This window comes from Sesamum indicum, linkage group LG9 (genome assembly GCF_026168435.1).
Source record: "Sesamum indicum cultivar Baizhima isolate 11 linkage group LG9, ASM2616843v1, whole genome shotgun sequence".
NCBI lineage: Eukaryota > Viridiplantae > Streptophyta > Magnoliopsida > Lamiales > Pedaliaceae > Sesamum > Sesamum indicum.
In genome coordinates this window covers 19,419,921-19,438,977 of record NC_142665.1, presented here as the reverse complement: position 1 = coordinate 19,438,977, position 19,057 = coordinate 19,419,921, and the positions used below count along the sequence as shown (strand labels likewise).

The 19,057-nt window shown below is 31.7% G+C and overlaps 2 protein-coding genes across 2 annotated transcripts; both read right to left on the bottom strand.

Moving 5' to 3' along the window:
• Positions 1-3,479: 3,479 nt before the first annotated feature.
• On the bottom strand, positions 3,480-4,390 carry LOC105178060 (uncharacterized). The gene has a single exon (XM_011101412.3). The coding sequence runs from the start codon at positions 4,388-4,390 to the stop codon at positions 3,626-3,628; it is 765 nt and encodes a 254-aa protein (XP_011099714.1). The 3' UTR covers positions 3,480-3,625.
• Positions 4,391-7,110: 2,720 nt separating this feature from the next.
• On the bottom strand, positions 7,111-12,274 carry LOC105178062 (S-adenosyl-L-methionine-dependent methyltransferases superfamily protein). Its single transcript, XM_011101413.3, has 9 exons — positions 11,819-12,274; positions 10,102-11,204; positions 9,867-10,016; positions 9,219-9,489; positions 8,937-9,047; positions 8,682-8,856; positions 8,263-8,535; positions 7,776-7,970; positions 7,111-7,684 (listed from the first exon to the last, which is right to left on the bottom strand). The coding sequence occupies exons 2-9, from the start codon at positions 11,152-11,154 to the stop codon at positions 7,456-7,458; spliced, it is 2,457 nt and encodes an 818-aa protein (XP_011099715.1). The 5' UTR covers positions 11,155-11,204; positions 11,819-12,274; the 3' UTR covers positions 7,111-7,455.
• Between the last annotated feature and the right edge of the window lie 6,783 nt (positions 12,275-19,057).

Sequence of the window (19,057 nt, the reverse complement as noted above, 5' to 3'; positions counted from 1 at the left end):
ATTCATATTAACCCACAATTGACTTATTACGAACTTATTGCAGGTCAAATAAATTTTTTTTTACCAAAATACCCTTATGCATCTTCACATATTAATACATGTGACGAGGTGCATTTTCACCTTTGTAAAGGATATTTTGATCATAAAAAATTTATTTGGCCTACAGAAAGTCTGTAAGTAATTAATCAGGAACAGATATAAATTTTTATTTAATTTTTTTATTAATATTAGCAAATTCTGTAAATTTTACTAATTGATAGATATATTTTTTAGATAAAAACAAATATTCGAGCATCAAGTGTAATTTCCCAATCAACAAAAAATCTATATACAACTATAATAAACTCATGAGGGAAGGCGAGTGTAATTATCACTAAGATAAAAAGAACTTAAAAAATCTTGCAAAAAATTATGGGTTTGGCTTATTCTTTTTAAAAAATAGTTTATAAGATCTTAAACATCTTTAAAATATTTTAAAGATGGGATAAATGTATTTTTTGTCCTCAAATGTAGTCATTAATATAATTTTGATTTTTAAACAATTTAAGATTGCAATTTTGGTCATCAAACTTTAACTTTTTTTATACTTTTGGTCATTCCAATAATTTTTATGTTAAACTTAACGAAAATTTCATTTAAAGTGAAAAAAATTGCTATTTTTCTCCCATTTTATGATGTTTCTCAAGTTGTAATCCAATGCACTCATTTTTCCTATTTTTCTTCAAATTTCAAAAGAGAATAAACCAAAAAAATAAATTTAAGTCTTAACAAAAAATAGTCAATAATAGAAAAATTGTTGCTTAAATTTTTATTTATTTTTTTCTGTCTATTCTCTTTTTAAGTTTGAAGAAAAATAGGAAAAATGGACGCATTGAATTACAACTTGAAAAGCACCATAAAATAGGAGGAAAATAGCAATTTTTTTCACTTTAAAATAAAATTTTCATTAATTTTAACGGAAAAGTTAACAAAAGGATCATAAGTGCCAAAAAAGTTAAAGTTGAAAACCAAAATTGTCACCTTAAATTGTTTGAGAACCAAAATCGCATTAATGACTATATGTGACTAGTCTTGGTGGCTATTTTGAGTGGTTGAGACCTTGGTGGTTGTTCTAGGTTCTGAAGGGTAGTTCAATCTAGATAAGTGTTTGGAACACAATGAAATGGGCAAACGTTGAACTTGTTGTGAGGTCTTTAGCAAAACACTATGATACCTAAGTTAGTTAGGTGCGAGATCGAGTGTAAAGATGAGGATCTTCTCTAGATAAATGACGCACATTGGTCTTAAAATGCTTCTAGAGTATTGTACCATGATCTTAGCCAATTCCAATTGTTAAGTGATCGACAATGATGATTTTGATTATTGGGTCGGGTCAAATTAGGGTGCGACCAGACTCGAATAAAAAGTACGTGAATCTCTATTTTATTTGGGCACTTTGAGATTCTACAAATCAGTACTTTAATCCTTTAAAAGTTTTTATTATTATACCCCTATCAATACCAATACCAGGAGACAAATCTTGAACTACAAAACTTTATCAGAGATTTGCAGACAAAATACAACAATAATTTATGGACAAGTTTACAAGTGATGTCCAAACGAGGCAGGCAAACATGGAAACCATAAGTTTTATTCAAGTGCAAAGATCTGCCAGAAATGTCTTCTCAGTGTTTGATTCAACATATACACAAATATTTTCCAAAAACCATACAAGATTGGGTCCAAGTGTATCTCATTTATGTGGTCTCTCTTTCAACCACTTTTCCTGATTTGATTGTCAATGTGACCATTGAAAATCATGGTCCCAATGTTTTTCAATAATCTTTATGATACATGCCTTCATAAATTATATTTGTACATTAGTATTTTTTTCAAATTTTCAACCAAAGTTTTTGCCATTTTGGGATCTCTTCTCCAGGGAAATTTTGGTTCAGATCAGATCTGATCAAATTTAAAAGTACGTGTATGATATATTTAATGTATTTGTTATCTGATAGATGCATAATTTATAAAGAATGAACATTCACTTAATAATTAAGTGTATTAAACTTGTTGTGTGATCGACTCGGTCCGTCAAATTTGATTTGGCAAGTGGAAGAAAGAATATGCATAATTATATTTTGTGGTGAAACATTAAATCTAGAGATTAGTGCATGACTTTGAGGAATATTAATTTAGGGGCATATTGATATATATGTAGTAATGGTGAGGAAATATATAAGTCATTGAAATCTAGTTTAATTGTCAAAATTTAATATCTTATAATTAAAAAGTTATAAATACGAGTCCCACTAATATATAGATATTGATATTTACTTTAATAGTAATATTGGTAAGCATATATTGATTGTTTATTATTAAAATTTATAATGTAACCCTATGGCAAGCTTTACGAGATTTTTCAAATGGGTTTAAAGTTGGAAAATATCGACACATATAGTTTCTATAAATCTTGTAAACCAGATGGCTAAATTTATCAAGTTTTCTCAATTTTGAGACTATTTTATTAAAGCCTAGGACTAAATGTATCAAGTTTTCTCAATTTTTAAAATCATTCTGAAAATCGTATAAGGTAGAGGACTAAAAGTATCGAACCACATACTTTATGAAACCAAAAGTGTAATTTTACCTTCAAATGGCAAAAATATCTCAAAAAATTTCCTCGAAAAGGGCTAATAATTATATTTTAATTCTTGCAGACCAACTTAAAGTCCAATCAACAACGACTCACATATTTTTATTTTACTTAGGAAAGCACACATAAGATGGAATCAGCATAAAGGATACTATATATTACTCGAGCAAATGTATGAACCCTTAGAAATGCAAATATGATAACCAAAATCATGACCTATATGTACCATATACAGAATAATTTCAAATTTACTAGTCACAAAAGTTCAATAATTTTAAAACATGTATATCTATAAGTTTGTTTGAATCATTTATTTCAACCTGCTGCTTCATCGTATTACTTGCACTCTACACCTAATATTTGTTTAAATATACAGATGATGTAAATTTTATACATATAATATATATATATATATGTAAAATAAAATATAAATTAAGAACTCAACATCCTTTATTTTCTTTTTGTAAAACTTCTGACATTTTTATGAATTACGAAGCTCGTAAATTCCTCTTCTAGTTTTTATAATAATAAAATATTTTTAAAATTTATAAACTCAATCGAACACCCTCTCCATACATCGAGAGAATATAAATAATTAACTAGAAATCCAAAATAAAACGACTTAAATTAAGAATGAGCAGCAACTTCGCTATATATTTTACCAAACCCTAATATATATGTAAAATGGAAATTTAGGAACCAAAATCTAGAACTCTTTAAGAGTATAGGAAAGTTTGAAAACAACTATAATTTTTTTTCATGCAAAAATAACAAAAAGATTGGAAAAAGAAAAGCAAAATTACTTAAAACTAAGGTCTTATAGTTACCCCAAAAAAGAAATAGAAAAAGGGCTGTGCATGACTCAAAAATAGCATGGTCTTGATCAAATTCTTGAACTATATCTTCCTATATGTCACATAGAATCAAAAAGGGTTTTTTGCGCTATATTACATACCATAGTCATGTTAAAGAAAATGATTCCCTTTTCTTTCACCAATGTTCGTCTACATGGTCTTGTTGAGGCAACGTGGTTGTCGTCTGAATCGAGTTTTGAGAAAAGGGCAATGGAAATGGTGGATCGTTCGAAACAAAAGACGGTTGAGACATCATGTTTGTCGTTGAATATACACTATTGTAAGGAACACTCGAGCTTTGTTCATGTTGCAAACGTTGTTCCACACGTTGTTGTTTCGGTACATTAAGCTTCTCCCCTTCTATCTCCCTATACTTGGTTAGGTATAGCTTGAGTGGATTTACGTAATCCTCGAAGCCAAGAGTCATAATGGCCCAAAGAATGTCATCCCCATTGATGGTCTTCCTCTTCTCTCGTTGGCATTTGTCCGATGCTTCCCCCGTGACAAAGCTGATGAACTCCGACACGCATTCTTGAACCGTCTCTTTAGCGTCCTTAGAGATCTTACCGTTTCCTGGTATGACCTTTTTCATGATCCGGCCCACATTGGCTATCGGGAGGAACCGGTCCTGTTCTTTATTATTATGATTATTGTTGTTGCTATTGTTGCTACTGTTGCTGATGCTCGTGCCCTTGTTGGCATTGGCATTAGCACTAACAACGTTGTTGTTGTTGTTGTTGATGTTGATGGTGGTGGTAGGAGGAATTGGGGGGTTGTGATTACTATCGTTGTTGATGTTGGAACACGTGCTTTCTGGACTGATCCTAAAAGTTGTTCTATTTGGCCCAACTGGAGGCCTCTGATCATCATCGTCGTCAATGTTATCCCTCTCTCTCTTCATCGTTGAGAGGATGGCGATGAGGTATTTTTTGAGTAATTGGTTTTTATTACATGGGATATATTAAGTGGCGAAAGAAACGTTGTTGTAGGCATGCAACTAGGAAGGCCTCTTGTATGTCTTCTAACAATTAGTCCCCCGGACTCGTTCCTTAGCCTGGAAATTGGTAATTTCACCTACTAAAATATCTTCACAGTTAGCTCTATATTTACTGCTTCATAAACCTTAGAGGCTTTGACTGCTGACTATATCAAATCTAGTGTGTTTTGAGTGTGTAATCCACGTGCAAATTGAGATTAATTATATTTAAACTCCCTTTAAAAATATAAATTACATTAAGAATTCAAAATACATTTACCCACCTATGAGGATTTTTCGTTTACACTGATCTTCTTTTGTTATGATTTTGACAAAAAAGGTTGTTATTAGCCGAAAAAAATTATATAAACTTTCAATTTTATCCCTCATTCTGCATTTCCCTAGTAATATTTTTATGCTTGTTATGGGGTAAATGTAATATATATAAAAGTCAAAAGGGTCTAATTATAGTAAAATATTATTTCTATATTACAGTCATTAGATAAAAAAATATCCGTTGATGAATGAAAAAATTAGCCATCTTTTTTCTACTTTTTTTACTTTTTATATATGGAGTGAGGTGTACATCATTATTGCATCTATTTGAAGCATTAGAAGAATTACTGGAACAAGACATTTTCAAGAACTAGATACAATAATGGTGTACATGACCTCACCCCATATCCAGTAAGAAGTAAAGAAAATACCTAAAGATGACTAGTTTTTTAATTCATCAACGGTTAATTTCGATAACAATATTTTGTTACACTTACATCCTTTTAACTTTATATATATTATATTTAGCCCCTTAAAAATATAAAAATATTACTAGAGAATGTTGAATGAGGAAGCAAATTAAAATTTTATGTAATTTTTTTTAAGTATTTTTCATCCAAATCCTAACGAAATGAAATCAGTTGTAAACAGAGAATTTTTCGAAGGAGGTGTAAATATAATTTTGAAATTTTTTTTAGGGAAAAGTGTAATTTTACATTTTTAGCGAGAGAGAATCTAAGTGACCCTATATATTTTAATTTTGAAACTTTTTCTGAAAAAAAGTGTAATTTTACATTTAAAAGAGGGTCTAAGTAACCGTAAAATATGTGTGTTATGCGTAACCTATGTGTGTGTGTGTGTGTATATATATTTTTTACGAGCACACTTAAATTCAAACACAAGACCTCTTATAAAAAAATTTTAAGTTCAAACAATTGAATTATTCCTGATAGAACATAAATTACATATGTATGTTGTCGATACACTAATATATGTGTTGGATTAATTGCTACAACCGAAAGGATTTCTAATCTCTTACTATTTTTACGTATTTCAGGTTTCATAATTTTCAGTTAGTTCATAGTATTTATGTTTAAAAGTTCAATTTTATCAAGTTTGTTTTGATATTGATCATAATGCAAGGTTTACAAACTCTTGAAATTGCATGTTAATGTTGCCGGATAGAGTTATATGATCCGCAGGACGCTAATTCCAACGTTATAGATTGTTGTGATTTAAAAATTGTAATAAGTAATACTATCAATTACGTTAAATAAATCAATAAAAATTTTGAGTTTTAACTCTGTTTAATCGATATTTGTCATTATTTTAACAATGGTGAAAATATTTACTGTGGTTCTAAGTTATGAGCAACGTTTTTTTAGCTATAATTAATATTTTGACTTTACTTATTAAAACAATGGCGGATAGTTATGGTAATGTTGTGGTTGATAACTATTTAGCACGACTTTTTACTTTTAATAGCAATAATTATTTTTTTATGAATATTTTAATAGTGATATTAAGGGGAAGTAAAATTTTCGTTCTGTTACGTAGGGTCTTTCCACCTTTGGTCCTATAAAAACAGTAATTTTTGTCTCATTACACCTTTTCGTTATATGTACTATTATAAAAGATGATATTTTGTCGTATCAATTTTTGAATATCAAAATTTGTCATTTAATTCATTCATTCCCTTCAAAACAATCTCACTCCACGTTTTTTTCTTCTCACAGACTTCTTTCTTTCTACTCCCTTCAGACCATGTTTCTTTCTTTTTACAATTTTGTTTTCACTTCACCTCACACCCCAATGTTTTTTTATATGCTCAAGGAAACCGAGTGCTGCGGCAACTAGTATATTTAAGGAAAAAGGCCACATGGTCATTAAGTAAATAGGACCAAAAGTGCTACGTTTTACAAATTTTATAATCTTTAAATTATAAAATATGTTATGAAAGAAATTATCACATCTAAAACGTGATGGAAAATCTATCAATCATGACCGTGCCCGTGTGCTCTCCATGTCGGAAACTTTTTTTTTAGTTTTATTTTTTACACTTTACATGACATTCGTATGTACAAAAAGTTGTGTCCGTGTCTGACAAGTACAAGGTTCTGCATTAAGTGGCTTTTGGAATGTCATTCTTTATAGCTAAAACACCAACACTTTTTCTTTTTATTACAAAGGAAATAAGGGGTGGGGGAGCCTGGATTTGAACTCGACAACTCTCCATTGGGGAGAGACGATTCGAATTCAACCAAGAATAAAAAAAACATTCCAACAAAGGTTGCTTGAATCACCACAAACTCCAAAACTTAGTCACCACAGAATCACCCAGAATAAAGAAACACTTCACACATCAGATCTCCAAGAATAGCATTTGAATCAGGCAATGAATTCAGCAGTTTCGATTTCTGCAGTGAAACAGACCGATGGGCTCTACATTAGGTTGGGGGAGGACCGGTCATTGTCGCTCTTCACGGCCACTAATAGTACATCATTACAATGAAAGAACTTCGGCAAAACCTCTAGACAAGAAAATATAACTAAAAACGCTAATTTGGCTAAGAGATGATACATGATAGCCTGCAGAGAAAATACGGTTACTGCACTTCTAAATTAGCATTAATAACCAAAAAATACCTACTAATCTCCGTGGCAGGAAAGCAAGCCTCGAGAATCATTCAACCTTTGTGTCCTGCAATGCGTCTTTAAGCAATGGCATATGTGATCTTCTCTTGCTCTGTAGGTCGCCACATAGTTTTCTGGACATATAGCAATCCTTCCTTGTCCTTAGAGTAGGTCATGCGGACTTCCCATTGCATGGATTTGAATATGTTCTCGAGTTCACTAATGATCTCAACTTTGTCGCGGACAATGATCTTTCCTTCAGGTCTCAAAATTCGATCAACCTCCGCAACCAAGGCCATGAAATTACACCTGTCAAAAACCCAATGTCCAGAAGACTCAGAATAGGAGCATGGAAATGTTAGAAATACATGTCAACTGAGAGGTATGTATTCATACGCACTTCTTCTTGATCTTGGAGAAAAGATGGTCGGCATGGAGGAGATCATAAGATCTTGGGTAGGTGCTGAATGATTCACACCAGTCGTGATAAATTCCAAATAGACCTCGCTCGTAAATGATGGGTAGTGTGTCAGGAGCATCTATGGAAACGATGTTCATAACCCACACATTCAATTCTCTCAGAGCAGCAGCCAATCTGCAAAGTGGAGTCGGCAATTAGCACAAGCGGAATTGTAAATAAAACAATAATAAATCATAAACAAACACAAAATGATCATCAAGAAAGATTCAGAAGAATTAATGATTAAAATATGTTTGAAAAGCTAAAGAAAACGGCAAAGTAAAATTCTCCCATATATGGCAGTTGTTTCACGAGGTAAAGTTAATTGCAAACTCAGTGGATGGAAGTATTCACTTGAAGAAATGCATTAGAAAGAAGGATGGTTTTTTGCTCAAGTGCATGCAAGTACTTTGTTTTGGTGGCTTACCCTCCATAGACAGCTCGCATGTCCATGACGTTCCTCACAGTAGACCAATTGATTCCGAGTCCATTTAGATAAGAGTTGCTTACTACACGTTTCCAGTGTTCATAGTCTGCCACAAAATCTTCTGGAGCCGGTTTGCCGTAAACTCCGACCTCAGAGCTAGTCAACCAGTAAGGCGGTTTCCCCACCCTGTCAGGCCATTGTTCCGGCCATTGAGACCCGCGTTCTGATGGAGCAACAGGCACTTTGTGCATGCATGATTGTAAAGGCACATTCCTGATGATATCAATATAAACTTAAAGTCAAATTGGCTGGCGACAAATTAAATTCTAGTTTATGCCGCTAATTTCTGCTTCCAGCAGCATAGCTTAAGACATTCTGATCATAATTAAATAATTGGTCAAATAGTAAAGAAAACATACCAGGCAGCATTCGGATCATCAGAGTCTTTGCATAGTGGAGGATCGTTCGTTGGCCTTTGCTCATAGCATTCGTTTGAAGTAGTTTTGCGATACACAGCAATTCCTACTCCATTTACTCTGTCCTTGGTTATTGAAATAACTTCCCAGCACATTGCTTGAGTCAACTTTTTCATGGCTGTTACAAGCAGAGCATATAACTTGTTAAGAGTCAAAGAGACACATTAGTTTCACATGAAAGCTAATTGTAAGATATACCTTCCCAAATCTCAACATCTTCCGGAAGTTTTTGATAAATTGGAGTTGCGGACCAAACAAAGAAACCACCAGGTCGTAGTAAACGGTTCAGCTCCAAGAGAAGTTTACCACCTAAATTTGTAAAATTATGATACCGAAACCAATTTAGTCAAATTGTTGTTAAATTGTTCCATATTATATTAAAAAAAGCGAAAGGAACAGTTCAGTAACAGAACTCTATCATTAGAGATAAGGAATGCTTCTCAAAAGGTAACTAGACTGACGTAGGTGGAACTGAAGTACCTTCAATATGCCAGGGCACCCTACAACGCGCACAGTGGACAACATCAAAAACTCTGCCAGGATATGGAAGTCTCTTTGTACCCATAACAGCAGATATTGCCGGGATTCCTCTTTCAAGTGCAAATTGAACCTGAGCCTCATGTTCATCTTTTGGGGCCAATGACATGGTGAGCACATCCCTATCAAAGAGAAAGCCCCCAAAGCTAGCAACCCCACAGCCCACATCCAAAACAACTCGGGAACGTTTCCCCCAGGCAACTTCAGGCACAGACTACATAGGAATAAGGTTCAACACTAGTTAAATTCTGAAAAGTTAGAGACTCATGTGTCATGGCAGTTAAAACATTTGGGGGACAACTTCAAGCAAAGAGAAGAAATGGCAACTATACCTATTGTATTCTTGGTACACTTTAACCATTTTTATGAGGTTTATATTAATACAAAAAGTGACATGAATGCAGTGCCATTCTATTCTCTTCATGAACAAAGAACCACACTAGCATTCACAAAAAGAACCAGGTGATTTTATTAAACTGGCGACACAAACAGGATAAAGAAAATGAAAAACTAAAAATACTTATCAAATCAAATCACACAGAAACATCAAGTGAAGTAAGGGAAGGATTACGATGCACAGCAATATCTTACCTGTTGTATGAAATCAATGTAGTGAAGAGCACCATGCTTAAACTGGGTGCCACCACCAGGGAAAGTAAGGTAGTCACCACTAACTTTAACCCAATTTTGGTGTCCTTTAACTTCTGCAAGCTTGCTGTGTGGAACATTACGATACCAAATCTGGTGCAACAGAACAGAAGTCTATTAAGAAAGAAGTAAATCAAAATGTGAAGTTAAAAGGACACTATTGTTTAAAGTATTATACCTTTTCTCGGCTTGCAGGCCACTCTATTGTGCGTCGATATCCTTCAGGCATGGGAACAAGGCAGGTAGGTGGATTGTCTGGACAGTGCCTCTCCCTGTGTTCATAGTGCTTAGTTGTTCGAAGTTTCATTATTGCTTCCAAGTTATCAAGGCAAGGAATGTAATCTGGCCCAGCAGTGGTGTTGCAAAGCTTCCAACTGTAGGTATTTTGATTCTGTGGTTGAGATGCGCCTTGGACTTCTTTCGCATTTTTTGACTCTGTTGCCTGAGTTGAAAATGACCCATTTTGGGTTGTAGATTCATTCAAAAGCTCTGATTGAGCACCAGAAGGAAAAACTTCAGGGGGATTGTCCTTTTTCTCAATGGGGCCTTGATCTGTTTTTTCATCTTTCTTGTTCTCCTCCTTCTCCACTACCTGAGCCTCTCCTTTCTCTCCATCAGTTTTGACTGAATTCTCTTCAGATTTTTTCTCGTTGTCATCAGGATTATTTGCTTTGGTCTCCCCAGATTCAGATTCCTTATTTTCCACCTGAGGTTCCCCATCAACTTTATTTTTCGTTGCATTTTCGGACTCATCTTTTGGTCCATCTTCCTTCTTTTCCAATACATCATCTTTCTTTTCATCCCCAGGCTTCTCCTCCAGCTTATCCGCATTGTTGTTTTCCGTCCGTTCAGGGTTATCATTTTTCTCAACCTGATTTGTACTCACATTGTTGTCCACCTTCGTGGCATCTTCAGGCAAATCACCCTGGCTGTCCTCAAACTGCTTCTGTTGTCCCTCATCACGCGGACCATTATCTTCGACCACAGGTTTGCTATTCTCATCATTTCTAGCATCATTGTTATTCTCAGCATTGCTCTCGGTCACAGGGGTTTTCACCTCATTTTTGTTCTCCTGCGAAACATCCGAATTCTGAACAGGGACTACAGATGACGATGTCATCATCCAAACCCCAACTAGACAAAGGGCCACAAAAACCACTACGGTGACCGTCGAACAATAGCTGGACGATGATTTCCTACCATCAACTCTAGAGTACTTCCCTAAAGCCATGATTCGACTTGTAAACTTCAATCAGCTGCTGAGACTTTTTCTTACTGCACCTGTAACATAAGCAAACAATAAGATTGAAACCAAGAAATCCATTTAATCAGAATAAAAGACAAACTTCAAGGCTAGAGGTATGGAACAAGATAGGAGCAAAGACAAAGAACATGCATATGAAATCAAATAGTAGGACTCAGCAGCATATGAGTTAATTCCTTAAAGCCAAACATTACATATAAGAGTAATAACCAGCAGCATTAATGGCAACAAAGTCGATACATTGAAAGATTCGGAAAGCAAAGAAGCCCAGATAAATCACTAGATCAGACCAAGATACGCATACCTTACCGAAAAAATATACCCAAAAGATCAATTAACCTGCTGGTAATCACACTACATTTGCTTGTAATCTACACCTATCTAAAAGAATCCCACGAGCAAACTCATGCCATTCTTGAATTTATAAACAACCACACAAATCTTACTAGAACAGAAACAAACATCAGCAGCCCAGATCAAATAAATCATCATCAATCAAGAACCAAGCACAGAAACACAAAGCAAAGAACAAGATCTGATCCAAAACAAAACAACAGGAACATCCGACATTTCTCGACCCGCATTGGCGAAACACAAAATCATCAGCTGGACAGCTGGTTTTTTCACGTACCTGTCTATTTTCTCAATCAATACAGATCCGGGACACAGAGTGCGTCAGCTCCGCTCATGGGCTCATCTTTGAGAGCAAAACACTACAGTGTCGGTGCAAGGATTGATGGGCTTGCTCTCGATATTGAAGCCTTCGCAGTGGGCAGCAGATACTATGTGTGTATATATATATATATATATATAGGGGCGTGATAGAGCGAAAGAGGCTTCAACTTTTGTGGGTTTTAATACATGCTCTCTTGATTCATGACTGGCGTTGTGTATTTAATGATTGGAGAGGGTGAGATGGGATCAGAGTACTGTTTTCCTTTGCTTTTTTTCGAAAATTATGCGTGTGTAGATCAGTACTGTTACAACAGATGAATTTTAGTTTTGGATTTTTATCAGAAATAAATAAAAAATAAATGGGAGGGGGAACAAGAGGAATACCACAAGAATGCCGTGAAATTCTGCCTCCCCAGTTAGTGTGTGTGTGTGTGAGGGAGAGAACAGACACCGACTACTTTTTTTAGCATTATTAATTAATTGTAATTAGTAAATTATTAGTTAAATAAAAAACCCTCGGTGAGTTATCAACTTATCACAGGAAGAAAGGATAATTACACTTACACCCTTCTAAATTGCAAATTACATTTTCTTTTTCAAAAAGTTTCAAATTATACGTACGTCCTTTTATAAATTTTCCGTCTATAACTAATTTCATTTCATTAAAGTTTGAATGAAACTACTGACTTCATCATTAAAAAAAATTATATAAATTTTCATGACAAAATGCAAGTAAATTATTATTACTATTATTATGTTAAAGGATAATATGATTAAGGAATTACAAAGTAAGATAGGACACTTAGACAAATAAGAAAAATGAGAGAAATGAGATAATGTGACACATTTCTAGTAATGTTGTGTGGTATTTAATGCAGACCAGACTTGTGAGAAAACAAGATGTAGTTGAAACCAACATATGAATATTGCTTAGGATACTTCTTTAGGGGTATTAGTGTAAGTATCTTAGGGGGCATTTGTGTAAATTTTTATCATACTGCAGGGTGTGTACTCGTTATTATAACTATAATTTAAAAGGGTATAATTATAATTCTATAAAAGGCAGGAGGTATTCGTCTATTTAGACGTAACCTCATGGGGTGTAAATGCAATTTACCCCATTGTTTAAATAAATTTTTTGTTGCATTTGAATTGAAAGATTTCAAATTATGGATTTTAAATCTCTAATAATAAATTTCTTGAATTTGTTTCCATAGTTTAAAATTTAAATAATTTCAAATCCTTCCATTTTAATTTTGAACTATGTTTTATTGAATATTAATTAATTTCTAATTCATTTCAAATTGGGTTATTTGAAATTATTTTTCCAAATTCTTTCTTTAAATCCAAATGCACCCTTAAAGTTTTTGAATAAGTTAGAAGTATGGGGTTAATATGATATTTTTGTAACTAACATGATCAAATTTGTTAAAATTTTATATAGTAAATTGAAAGTTCGTTTCTTTTATTAAAGCATTGTATACGCTTATAATATCTTATTTTTTTGATTTTATAATCTTATTATCGGATTCAATACAATTTACCCCCAGTATTAATGAAAAAGTATAAAAAAAACCCTATAAAAAAAATAAAGTGCAATTTACCCCCCTGTGATACTAAAAATTATCATTTTTAAAATCACGGGGGTAAGTTATATTTTGTTCTTTCACAGGGGTTTTTTTTAATTTTTTCATTAACACAGGGGGACAAATCATTAGTTTATAACATCTCAAACATTTTATAAATCATAAGTATAATGGTCAATTTTATTGATACCCCTGAGATTAGATCTAAATACACAAACATCCATTACACTTTCTGGATTAAATTTTATTGACACCCCGTTAGGAGATTTACTTATAATTTCATAAAAAATTATAAAGTATTTTTGTAGTTACACTTACTTTAGAAATGCTGATATTAGTTTATCTTGTTTGTATGGGATTTCTTTTTCACATATTCCCAAAAATACCATTTTCACATTTTTTAGAATATTTCCATAAATCGAAAATGGGTCCAAAAGTAGGGTCAACCAACTACCAAACCTACCCGCAACAAAAAATGATAATTATATTTTCTTTCTCTAAGGTTTGATGTAATTACATATAGATTCTTTATAGTTCGGGAGATTATATCTAGCACCCCTGAAATTTATTTTCGTCTAACAAATTAGTTATTTCGTTAGTCAAAATTCACTTAATTTGCTGATATTAATAGAAAACTGAATGAAAATTGATATATACCCTCGATAAACTTAGTACTGATTTGTTGTAGACCAAACAATTTTTTGGGACAAAACTATTTTTATAATGGTGAAAATATACCTCATCATATGCATTAATGCTTGAAGGCGTATGGGGGTAATTTGATCATAAAAAAAAATTACTTGACCAGCATAAGTTAGTAATAAGTCAATTGGGGGTAAATATAGATTTTTTTAATTTTTTTGTTAATATTAATAAATTCGATGAATTTTGATTAACAAGAAAACTAATTTATTAGACAAAAAAAATATTAGAGGTGCTAAATAAAATTTTTCAAATAATAAAAAATTTACATGTAATAACATCAAATTTCGAGGGTTAAGTGCAATTATCCCAACAAAAGTCCATCCAAAGCTTGAGGAAGGAAAATGATGGGGGAATGGGGTAATGGGGGAGGGGCATTTCTGTAATTTTGTGAATTGGGAGGTGGACTGACATGCGCGTCGGTGCAGGAGAAGCCAAAAAAATATCAACCGTAGGATGGGATCCATTGACGCGCCTTTTTGTCCTTAATTACTAAATACAAATAAAATAACCACCACCGACTAGGAGTTCTATTACAAAGCTTTTCTTGATTAGTAAATTAAAGGTAAATTGTAACGAAAACTCTTAAAGTTTATTGTAATTAAATACTTTCTTATTATTTTAAAAATTATAAATATATTTTAAAATTTACGAACGTCTAATTAATACCTCTTATAATAAATTATTATAAAAAAAATTATTAGGCGGTTATTAATTTTAGAGAGTATTTTGTAATTGTTTATTTTAATTAAATACTTTCTTATTATTTTAAAAATTATAAATATATTTTAAAATTTACGAACATCTAATTAATACCTCTTATAATAAATTATTATAAAAAAAATTTATTAGACGGTCATTAATTTTAGGGAGTATTTTGTAATTGTAGCAATATTAGAGGAGCCCGTGGTAATTCGCCCTTATTTTTAATTAGATCATTGTGACTAGATAGTTTAATGAGTGGGTGTTAAATATAGAATTTTATTTAATTTTTTTGTGGTAATATGAGTAAGTTCGGTGAATTTCAATTAATTTGAGAATCTATTTATTAGACGAAAATAAATATTATGGATATTAAATATAATTCTAAATCATCAAGAATCTGCGTATAATTAGACTAAATCTTATAAGAAGCTAGTATAGTTATCTTGTATTTTACTCGAACCCTATCCATATAGTATTTTTAATGGGTCAAGTTACAAATAAAATAATTGGGTCTGATCTGGATCTTATCCATTAAATTTTGTGTTACTTTTTTCATGATAAGTTTGAAAGATATTTTTTTTAAATTTTAAGGGAAAAGTATTATTTTAGTCCGCTATGTATGCCTAATTTTAATTTTAGTCCGATAACTATGTCTATTTTCGTTTAGGTTTAATAACTTATGAAATTGCTTACTTTTAGTCCTCTGACAGATTTTCGAATAATTTTACCCATATGAGTGTATATGGACTAAAACTGCCTTTCAAAAGTTGCATAGGGGTAAAATTGTCCGAAAATCTACCAGATAACTAAAAGTAAGCAATTTCGTAAGTTACTGGACCTAAACAAAAATGGACATAGTTACCAGACTAAAATTAAAATTAGACATACTTAGCGGACTAAAATAATACTTTTCCCAAATTTTAATTTTACATCAAATCAATCAACAAAAGTTTGGTAGGATAATTGAATTTTGATAGTTTGAGTTTGGTGGGAAAAAATTGAATTTTTGAATAAGAAATTGCACCTAATTTGATGAATTTATTCAGTCTACTTACCCTCAATTTCTAAATAAAACCACTGAAAAATCCATCTTTACCACTACATTAAAAAGAAAAAATCATTATTTCTATGAAGTTGGGGCGTCGTTATATCTTGAGAGTAAAGAAAATTACAAAATAATTAAAGTTGCATTAATACTTTGATTTTTTTTAAATGCGGTGCTATCGCCTATCGGTGTTTTATTGCATAATGTATTGTCTGTTTTGACCTTATATGAACTTTAAAATTTTGAGGCAACTCGTTATTGAGGTTTATGGAATACTCAAATTTTTCGTCTACAGCTAATGTGAATACATGCCTTAAAATAAATGAAAATCTCGTGTTATTACATTATTCGAGCATAATTACATTTACACTCCTGATCTATGCTTTATTTTAGGGGTGTTCAATTCGATTAACCGAATCGAATTGAATTTTTGGTTAATCGAAAATCCAGTTATTTTTACAAACTCAATTGTTCGATTCGGTTCGATTTTTTAATTGAAAAAATTGATTTTTTGAAATATATCTATATATATAAATTATTTTAGTATTTTTTAAATTTTGTACAAAAATATCAAAATTTAAAATATAAAATGTATAATGAATAAAATATTTACGAATACAATTCAAAATTTTGAATCAAAAGAACACAATAACAATCCATTTGTACTAAATTGGTGATTATTATTAAGCTTATTTTTAGATAATATAAACTAAAATAATATATTTTAATTTTTAATATCATCTAAAACTAAAATATGAGATGTTGATTAATAACTCTAATATATAGTGAATAAATAAATGTATTTTGTTGTAATTGATTGAAATTGTAAATTTGTAATGATAAAATTCATATGATTATATTAAATATTTATTTATAAAAAAATTATCAGAATGTACTAAATTATTGATTAAGCTTGTTATTTGATATAAACTAAAATAGTAAAATACCATATTTAAAATATTTGAATAATGAAGAATTGAAGATTAAGAAACAAGTTAGAAGAAGAGAGAGTGGACAAAAAGTAAAATATATAATATATTTTTATATAATTATAAAATTAATATATATATATATATATATATATAAATTGGTTTTTGGTTCGGTCACTGAACGGTGGAAAAAAAATCGATCAAAAAACTAAATTTTTGGTTCGGTCGGTTTAGCCGGTCCGACCGAATTGTGAATACCCCTACTCTATTTATAAAACGACCTATATCTTTTGGATAATTATATATAAACCACCCTACTATTTGAAAAATTATCCCAGAGGTATCAATATCATTACATATATTATCTATATTTTTTTTACTATTATGGGTGGTTTCTGTAATTATATAGAAGACGAGGATGCTTTATATAAACAAATTATAAATTAGGGGTCTTAATGTAATTATCTCTATTATTTGATAATTTAATGCATGTATCAGTGAAGTATTTATTAATTTACTAGCAAAGGTGGCACGCAATTTGCGCACATATAACTTTATTGGATGTAATGCAAGAAGTATTCGTATTTTCTACATTGATCAGAAAATTCAATACATATAAATAAACAATCGGTAACAAAATAATTTCTATAAAATAATCGTTCTTACAAAAAAAATTATATGAAATGAATGGAAGTAGAGTTGCAACATAATAAACTTATAAATGAAAGTTTCCTAACATAAATCGTGGGTTGTCTTATATAGGATGGTCTGTTGAACCAGCAATATACCTGCAAGACACGCCATGCTAAAATTCTGTTTGATAGTATGTGGGAAAACGGCTAAAATTGTAAAACCACGCAAATAAAGGTAATTTTTTTTCAGCTTTTAGATAAAAAAGTCTTTTTTTCTTCAAATGTCTACGTTTTTCCTTAATTGAAATGCTGTGTGTGTGGACCTCTTCTACGGCATGACAATTTATTTGTTCATTTTTCTCTCTCACTCTCTCCCTGCAAGGAGATGGTAAAGAGATAAGAAGGGATAAAGTAATGAAAATGGGGTTGAAAAATTGATGTTGCGGTGTAAATAATTGCTCATTGTGAATAAAAATCGAAGTTTTTTTTTTTTTATATATTAATTTAGATGAAGTCCACAAAGTCAAAGTAGGTGCACATGATCCGTTATTGACGGGGCCGATATCGTTACGCGGCTCCGTTGAGCATGTTACTAGTGTTGGTGGTAGTCCTCATCAAACGTGCCGCCCACTTTCCTCGCCAACTTCATGCAGCTTAGTGTATGTTGTGTGTGTGTTTTATTTTCATTTTCCTAGTTAAAAAGTGGATGTCACTTTTATTTTTTTTTGAAGCGAATGTTAGAGCGGATAATACTTTTTAGTCGCATTAATTTGGTGTCATATGTGGACATACTATAACACCAATTGTTGTAGCATGTCGTTTCTACATGCATACAGTAAATAATTTTTTAAATTTTAATATATATTATAAATCAGAGTAAAATATATAAATCAATACATTACATTAATAAAAAGAAAGAAAGAAGAAAAATAATAATTTATCAATTAATGTAAATTTTGAAAAGTTGAATAAGTTAGTTATTTTATCATGAAGGACGTTTTGACTCCACAAAAAATTGGTGATGTGGTGTCATTAACCGCCATTTGTGAGTATGGATGGACTTTTCTTTTTATATTACTATAGACAACCTATTTCAATGCTCTCGTCTAGACTCTAGAGAGGTGATGATGTAGACAAGTGTCATATGTCAGCTGCAGACTATAAGCTTCATCGACTTTAAGTCCTAATGACTCTTCTCTCTATCTACTCACCTTTTTAGGATAAAATTGTGTGACTTATATGAATACAGAACGCTCAATACCTCACGTAACGGGAAGACAAGTACCCAAAATTTTGGTGGCACGACTCAAAGCTACGACCCCAATCTATATTCAATTTTGTAATTTATTTTATTAAAATTATTTCAATAGTATAGATAAAAAAAAAAATAGGATAGTAAATTAACTATAGGCAGAGGAACGTGCGATCCACACCGCTTATTAGGTTCTAGAAATGGACGTCTCCTTTCCAAAGAGAAAAAGATTATTTAAAAAAAAAATCCCAATAGCAATAAAAATAGAATTAGGTGAGTGTTATTATTATTATTATTATTGTTGTTGTTGTTTTAAAAATGTTGATTATTATTTAGAATTGAAT

Coding starts and splice junctions, on each gene's coding strand:
- LOC105178062 (XM_011101413.3), bottom strand. CDS start 11,154: ATGGCTTTAGGGAAGTACTCTAGAGTTGATGGTAGGAAATCATCGTCC. Junction 9,490..9,866: donor ACATTGATTTCATACAACAG/GTAAGATATTGC, acceptor ATTCCTATGTAG/TCTGTGCCTGAAGTTGCCTG. Junction 7,685..7,775: donor TTCTCCAAGATCAAGAAGAA/GTGCGTATGAAT, acceptor GGTTTTTGACAG/GTGTAATTTCATGGCCTTGG.
- LOC105178060 (XM_011101412.3), bottom strand. CDS start 4,390: ATGAAGAGAGAGAGGGATAACATTGACGACGATGATGATCAGAGGCCT.